The sequence below is a fragment of the Microchirus variegatus genome (assembly GCF_963457635.1).
Source record: "Microchirus variegatus genome assembly, chromosome: 20".
NCBI classification, from domain to species: Eukaryota; Metazoa; Chordata; class Actinopteri; order Pleuronectiformes; family Soleidae; genus Microchirus; species Microchirus variegatus.
The window spans coordinates 13433577-13442223 of NC_139821.1; the positions used below are offsets into that span (position 1 = coordinate 13433577).

Consider the following 8647-nt stretch of genomic DNA (forward strand, 5'->3'; position numbering starts at 1 on the left):
TGCATCATTATTTGCATGGATGATACTATTTTTAATCATATGATTTAAAAAAAAAAAAAAAGTTATCCAGAATCCTTCCCGTGCAGTTTCACGTATGTGACGCCCGCCGCTCGCTCACGCGTAATTTGGCACATTTTACGCGCTTTATTTCCTGCGTAATAGCGCACAAGGAACTCGAGCCTTCTCCCAAGAAGCTACACTGCAAAAAAACCATTAACACTAACTCCTGTTTGTCCTCCCAGGTCTATTTCCTGCTTTAAACTGTACTCCCCCCCCCCCCCCCCCCCCCACTGGTAAGTAGTTTAATCTGCCTTTAGTGGCAGATCTGAGTCACTCGGCACATTTTCTTGGGGTTGTAAACTGACTTTTAAAAAAAATCTCAGTGTGGTCATTTCTTGCAGCGTTAGCAGCAGTTTAGACCCACGTCACTCTCTCTACCAGCAGACAACTCCCCCCCCCCCCCACCACTTCCACCACCTCCTCCACCTCCTTCTCTTTCCTCCCTATCCGGAGCAACCATACATCCACAGTTTGTTTGGGAAGAACTGGATTAAGAGTGGGATCGGACGCGCAGCCATGATGACCGGATTCAGACTCAACTTGTCGCCGCTGAAGGAGCCGCTGGGCTTCGTCAAACTGGTGGAATGGGTACGTTATTAAAACATATACGTGTTTGTGTGTGTGTGTCATACCCAGAGGACAGGGAGGTTCAGTCCTTTCCTTGGTCCTTTTGGATTTTTCCCTTTATCAGCACTGAAGATGATTATGAGCAATAACTTCAACAGAACTTCTCTTATAAAGTTACAGCCTAACATATCTTACACAATAGAATAAAAATGCACATTTTAAGTCTATATTTAGGGAATAAAACTTGCAGGATAAGTCCTTTAACCTCATCCTTCAGCATCAGTTTGAATGTTCCATGACTTGTCCTGCAATCATGCAACAGCTCTGATTTCAGCCTCTTTAATGTTTAAAAAAAATAGTGCTTTATTTGCTCCTCTGTAAGCAAAAAAACCATGGGTTGCATTTAACTTGATTTGTCCTCTTTGGACAGGGGGACACCTTATGTGACCCATCAATGAATGAATGATTTGCTTCCCTCAAACACCTTTAAAATTGAGATTTACAAGTGAAAATGAAGTCCACTTCTGTGCAGCTGCCCTTCCCAGGACTCGGTTACAGATTAATGCATCCCCTCCACCAATTATTCACTGCCCGCACTCTTGACAACTCCTTGCACACATGTTCACGCTCATGCACTCACAGTTTGTGCACCGTGGGCGACAAAGGCAGTTTCTCTCGTGGAAAAAAAAAAAAAAAAAAAAAAGTCCCGCTAATTCATTTCTTTTTCTCTCTCTCTCTTCAAAACTGGGTCAGAGGAGTCCAGTGTGTGGTAAAAGCAGCTCAGTTACTTTTTCTCTCAGCTGCTCGGTTTTCTTCACACACATTCTTGTTACAGCATTCTTTGTGAGACGTAACGCTTTCCCTTAACCCCTCGACCTTAACTTTAACCTTAACCGTCACTACTAAATCCCTGACCTTTAACCTTTCACCTTTCACCTAAGCCTAAAACCATGTCTTAAGCCATAAACGTTCCTTTTAAGGATGTGCCGGAACTGGAGGAGCAGCCAAATTGTCCTCACTTTCACAAAATGTCCTACTGTGTTTTTAAGTTATTTGGTCCTTACAAAGATTTATATACAAGCACACATTCACACAGGTTTGTGTGGAGCTATTCTTCTCAGGAAGCTGCATTGACTTCCATTCATTCATTCATTCATTAATTCATTCATTCAGCATCAGCAAAGCGTTATCCCTAACTTTAACCTCATACATCCTCAGAAATGAGCGTTAGGACCAGGTTTTGTAGTCTCCACGAGGACTGCTCGTCCTGACGAGGTCAGCGTTTATGCTAGAAAAGCTCCCTAAAGAGGCAACAAATACAAGCACACACACACACAGAGCCTTGTTCTGAGTCAGATGACTGAGTGTGTGTGTGTGTGTGTGTGTGTGTGTGTGTGTGTGTGTGTGTGTGTGTGTGTGTGTGTGTGTGTGTGTGTGTGTGTGTGTGTGTGTGTTTTTGTATGGGCATCTTTGTGAGGACCAAAAGTACTTGGAAACCTAAAGGAGTGAGGACATTTTGGGAAAGTGTGGTGGTTTTTATGCACACCTTAAAGGGGCTTTTTGAGGGTTACGGTTTGGTTGGCGAAAGTTAAAGGGGAATTCCTGTACTTCTCGACCTGGGCTCTATGTTTATAGTAAATGTGTGCGTGTGTGAGAATAGTACTGACAAGAAGTTTCATATTTGGTTCACAATATACAAGGTCGTAGGTTTGCTTATAGTGGATTTTACGAGTGTCGATGAATGCATCCACAGCCAAGCAGAAACGTAGCAGCTCACAGAGGAGAACTTGCCGTTCTGAGTGTGTCCCCTTTAGTCTTGTAACCATACCTACACCCTTGCTAATGTTGACTGACTCTAATAATAACAATCTGAGCCATTTATTAGTGAAAAAGGAGCACTCTTTTTATGAAGATAACTCAGCCATTGCTGCTTGAGGCAATCAATTGTACTAATTATGGAACTTTTTGTATGTGCTATTCACTATACACTATTTATTAACCCAGGTCAAGAAATACCAGAATTAGGGAATGCATTATATCTATTGCCGCTGATACACTACATGGCTCCAGCACAACTCGACTCGCCCCGGGGTGATATGCTGCTCAAATGTGTGTGTGTGTGTGTGTGTGTGTGTGTGTGTGTTATAACTCTAATTTAACACAACATATTTCTAATTCACAGGAAATCTCTCTCTGTGTGTGTTTGTCAACACTGGGGTCATCACCCACACAGCAGCACTAATGACCACATTTGTCTTTATTAAACGGCTCCACAAGTTTTGATTCATTTGCATAAGGAGCCTGGTGAGCAATAGCTGCACAAACGGCACTTTGCTAATTACAAAAAAAAAACAGGCAGAAAGAAGCATATAATGTAATCGTACGCATAATAATTCATAATTAAATCTGTACAAAGGCCTACTTGTACATTGAATACGTACCTACAGGTGAGTTAACAATATTAATTATGTAATTTCAATAATACAGTTCAGTTATTATTAATATTTAATGAACAAGATTGCAGTTTTACCTTATATTATTAAGGTTTACGTCCCAGTTTAAATGGTGCATCGTACCTGAATATTCATGTGCACATGAGGGACATCACAGGTCAGTTAAAATGTGAGGTGTGTGTGTGTGTGGGAGCTTCAGTATTAACACTTTATAAATGGCGTTGCACATGACTGGTTTGGCTCGAACACTCCTTAGATATTATCTAAAATGCACAGTAATGAACAGGAAGTAGTTTTTCTTCACTTGTGACAATGTTTTTGCCAAAACAGGGAGAGTCAGATGAGCAAGGATTGTGGAGGAGACTAAAACGAGCGCACACTCCACTGGTTTTTTGGAGTTTTGGTCAGACTGACCTGGACTCTGTGCCCTTAGTGTAAGAAGTGAAGTCAAGGCTGCTGATAAGTCTGTTTCTAAGAAGATATTTTAGATTAGTTGCAGATATTTATCTTTCTTTAAACAGCTGAAGTCAGATGATGGGACTTTCCTACTGGAAGTAGAGCTGCAACTAACTATTACTTAACATAATCGATTATTATGTCAGAAAATGTCAGTGTAAATGATTTCTTTGTTATACGGAGCAAAGAAACCAGAAAAATCAGACTGAACTCGATTATCAAAATAGTTCTCGTGGCCAAAACTAGAAGCAAACTTTCTGTTCAGGAACTTAAAAGAGTCCTGCATGACTTTTAAATAGGAAATTGCATTCAGACCGTTTTCAAATGGGTTCACACAAGACTAATTTAATCCTGTCAGCGCCACTCGACTCTCCGTGTTTTTCGGTAAAGCGGTGTTTAAATCTCTGAAATCTGCAGATGTAAAGTAAAACAAATGAAAAAATAGACAAAGAAGCACCCATGAAAAATGTCTAAAGTAAATTCTATGGCTCAAAAACCCAGTTGTTCAATCAGCACCCACCCCTAACCCTGAGTCAGGTCTGATAGTTTTGCTTCACACGGCCCATTTTCAGATAGCATAGCCAAACATATGTTATATTACAGTTTATATCTTTAACTTTTGCTTATTCCAAGTGATTGCAAAGTGCTTGCAAAGTCACGACTCTGACTCACAGCTAGATTGGGAGGAAAGACTGCGTTTGATTTAATTTGCCAGTGTCAGGAATGTTTGGTACGCAGACGTTTAGATATGTCTGCGATTCCCGAGATAAAGGTCTGAGCAGCGGAAGCCTCCGGGAGTCGACTGAAAACTTGACCAAAAAAAACCCTCGTCTGACAGTGAAACGTAAACGTTATTATCTAAATGTGGACGTGTGCGTTCGTTTGGTGCTAGGCCCGGCTGTCACAGTGACCAGTGAGTGTCAAGTCTGTGAAGCAGGAATGTGACAGAAGTAGTTTATTGTGGTGTGTGTGTGTGTGTGTGTGTGTGTGTGTGTGTGTGTGTGTGTGTGTGTGTGTGTGTGTGTGTGTGTGTGTGTGTGTGTGTGTGTGTGTGTGTGTGTGTGTGTGTGTGTGTGTGTGTGTGTGTGTGTGTGTGTGTGTGTGTGTGTGTGTGTGTGTGTGTGTGTGTGTGTGTGTGTGTGTGTGTAGCCAGTACAACAGGAAGTGGTTGCGAGTGACATCTGGGGAAACATCTGGGGAGATGCCTCAAGGTGTGTGGGAGTGTACAGTGTATGTATGTGCAAAGCTGCCTGTGTTGCGTGTTTGAAGTCAGTTTTGTGCGTTTTTGGCTCGGTGTGTTGTGGTTTGAACAGATGTGTTGAACGAGAACAAACTCATCTCGACCTGGTGTAGCTTATTTATTTGTGATTTTACAATAAATTATGTACAATATAGCTGACTTTATCCAATCACGTTGAGACGTAGAACCAGGCCGAACTCTACAATTGAGTTTACGAATATTTCACCGTAAAAAACAAAGAAAACGACTGAAAAAATGGATCGATTTACAAATGACACAAACTGCAATTATGACACGCTATCTTTAAGCTTTTTAATATAGAATTGTACGGTCCAAACAAACAAATTATTACATCTTATTACTCAAAGTATGATGTCTATCTAACACGCTGATTTTAGCCCTAATTGTGTATTCTTTACAGACACAGATGCTCTCATCTTGATAATTGATCAAATATGAATGGGCTTGTTTGTAGCAATTAGCGGCTAAAGAACCACAAATTTCCCTTAAGACATGGTAAACGGCTAAAAAAAAGGGGAGAGTAAAGGATGCTGAGTGAAGTAGCTTTGCGTCTGATCGATGGGCAAAACAAAAACAAAAAAACCTAACCATCAGCTTTTTTTAATGAGAAATCCGTCTGTTTGGTTTTGCTTCTCGTCCAAACTGTGTGAAATACAGCTGTTCAAAATTGGCGATTTTGAGTTAAGATGTGTGTTTTTTTTTTTTTTCAATTTACAGCGTACTTTTCCATGGTATATCATCTTTACCGGTAAGGTGATATCAGTGAGAGTCTGGGCCTCGGGAGCCTGACACCAGCTCAATTACTATTATATGATCTGCGTTTCTTGGATCGCAGTCTGAGTTGCTAAGCTTCGTCATAGTCACCCTGACGAAAGGAATTTAGTGCGTGTTGGGAGTATTAGTGTCACGGGGTCTACACGCTAAATCGGATGCTTTTTTTCCTGCCGCGGAGAGAAAGAATGACAGCGTTAGTGCAGGCGTGCGAGGACGGCAGTCCAGAGAACACTCGGTTAGATGACGCTAGTTTAATGTGTCGTTTTATATACTGTTGTAGTGGATATTAGTATGAAAACTGGTCGATTAAAGGTCCCGCGTGTAACATTAGGAGGGATTTTATATGCTCAAAATAAGCCTTTTTATGTATTTTAGGGAAGAGCTTTGCGTCACAGAGGCTGTTATTTCACTTGTTATAGCAACCGAAGAGGACTAAACAGCCAGAGCATTTGTTTTGCATTCTAAAGTGCCAATGGTATCCAAAGGCCACGTCCATAGTCTCTTGACATACTTGGGGAAGGGAGTATTGAGGGAGTTTGTTGGAATCTGCAGTCTCACCATGAGATGTCGCTAATTCTTACACGTGCAGCTGTTTGTAATGGCACGACTCATCTCAGATTATTTTTGCTTTTCCATGAGTGATGGTACCTGGTCAAACGGAACAATGCAGAACTGTAGATCAGTTAAAAAAAACCTTTAAAAAATCCTGAAAACATGAATTAATCTCCAAATGTTGTCAATCCTGAGCAGAAATCACAACCCGTTCTGCCGTATTGTTCGCTCAGTAACTGTGTACTGAACTAATCTTTTAAATGAATTGATTGTAACGATTCAGTAACACCGAAAACGACTTCTTCGCTCGTCGCTAGTTTTGTGTCGCGCATAAAACGACGGTCGCCGCAGTTTCATGCAGCCGTGCTATTGTGACCCTTGCCCACGTTGAGGAGACACTATAGTCGTGGAAAACTACGCGACTGATACCAAACCCGAGTCCAGTCGAGCGGAGCCGTGTCGCGCTGGAACTGTACGCTGGAAAAGCCATTAGAGAACATTCTAGCTTAGGAAAGAGTTGATACAATAATCAGCATCAGGATTGAAAATCACCATATTGATATCATTAAAAAGAAAGAAGCAAAATCCATATGATATAAATGCTTAAATAAACACAGACAGCCTGCTATAAAGAGGTAAAACACTGTATCAGACTGACATTAGTATCAGTTGATGTTCCTGTTCTGGTTTTCACTTATAAATAGATGTTATTCAGTGAGTTTTTCTCTGTTGGGTTAGTCGGTGGAAACATATTAAATAAATATTCGACCTTCCTCCTTGAACAAAGCTTCTTCTGTTCAATGTTCCCTTGTGTGTCTCTCTCTCTCACGTTGTCCGAACAGCTCACGGCCATATTCGCTTTCGGAAGCTGCGGCGGTTTCTCCGGGAGGAACATTTTATCGGTCTTCTGCGGCGACGGCAAGAACGAGACTCTAAATGCCGACTTCCACTATCCATTCAGGTGAGAATCTCAACACTTTTCTTTTCTGTTTTTGTGTGATGATTGGCAGGGGTTTTCCCTCCATGTATATTATCAGAAGAAGCTTCCAAGGACTCTGAAATCGCAAGGGTTTGATTTAATAAATTAACCTTTTAAACTGCCCTCCATCTTGTATCGTGGCCAGGTTAAGCCAAGTTCCGCTCATTGAGGGAAACGCCACTATTTGTAACCAATCCGTCACGACGACACACATCGTCGGAGACTCCACCTCGGCAGCGGAGTTCTTTGTGGGCATCGCTGTCGTCTGCTTCCTGTACAGCATGGTGGCTCTGCTGGTTTATTTAGGCTACATGCACGTCTACAAGGACTCTGACTTTGGACCTATTTTCGTAAGTATTGATCATGCAAAAAAACTGAAAAAACTAAATGGACGTTTAACCTATGTGTCCTCGTTTTGCAGGACTTTGTGCTCACGGCCATCCTGGTCTTCCTGTGGCTGGTGTGTTCGTCCGCCTGGGCGAAGGGTCTGCAGAACGTGAAAGACGCCACGGACACCGACGGCCTCGGCAGCGCGCTGGCGCCGTGCAAGGGCGGCAACATCACCTGCGAGGTCACGGAGTTCGCAAACATGCGAACCCTCAACATCTCAGTGGTGAGAAGGAAGGAAAACCTCTTTCACGAGTGGAGGGAAAGTCCGCCGATTTCACGCATGCTGGTCGTGTAAAGCCCTTTGTGACTCTTGAATGGTTATATTTGTGAGAAACGAAGATGTTTTCCTCAGTCTGTAGAATATAACGTGTAGGCCAGGACAATGGCCTCCTGCAATTTGAAAATTGCCGATTTGGATTCACTGTTCAGCCCCTTTCAATTCATAGTATCCGCTCGTATGAACATAATTTACAAAATTGGCATCACATGCTGATGCAGATGACCTAAAACTAGCAGTTAAGACCATTAACTCCTCAGGAACTGACGTTATAACTAAGCGAGAAGACTATGGGCTAATTTTCCCATAGATTTCCATTCAAACGGACATCTTTAGTTGCTTCCCCATGGCTTACGTTCTGTTGGCCCCAATGTTGATTGTCAACGTGCTTTACTGAATGGAATTTTAACAAGTAAAATTGTGTTTTGTAGTGTTCTTAGTCTTTTTTTTTTGTTCTGTCTTTGTTCTTCCAGGTGTTTGGCTACCTCAACATGTTTGTGTGGGCCGGAAACGCCTGGTTTGTTTACAAGGAGACTCGCTGGCACTCCCAAAAATTCTCCTCCCCATCAGGACCGGGAAGGCAGCAGGTCCCTGCACCCATTTAACACATATTAGTACACATAAGAAAATACACACACACAAAAAAAAACACAATTACATACAAATACCACACACATACACAGAGAGAGAGCAGAAACAGACACACACACTTATATATTATACTCACATGTACGGACAAATGTACACCACTGACATATGCACACGTATATATGCGCAAAGAATGTTCGTGAATATAATGAAGACAGAAATAAATGAAGGATAAATTGTTCAATGACCAGAAAAACAGTCATCTTACAGGATTTGAATGTTATGGACAC

The 8647-nt window shown here is 41.8% G+C and overlaps 1 protein-coding gene across 1 annotated transcript; it reads left to right on the forward strand.

Annotated features, from left to right (window-relative positions):
• Nucleotides 1-576: 576 nt before the first annotated feature.
• Nucleotides 577-8374, forward strand: sypl1 (synaptophysin-like 1; the record flags this gene model as incomplete). The annotated part of the gene is made up of 5 exons (XM_083907382.1): nucleotides 577-648; nucleotides 6966-7084; nucleotides 7248-7452; nucleotides 7524-7715; nucleotides 8243-8374. The coding sequence occupies 5 exons, from the start codon at nucleotides 577-579 to the stop codon at nucleotides 8372-8374; spliced, it is 720 nt and encodes a 239-aa protein (XP_083763508.1).
• Between the last annotated feature and the right edge of the window lie 273 nt (nucleotides 8375-8647).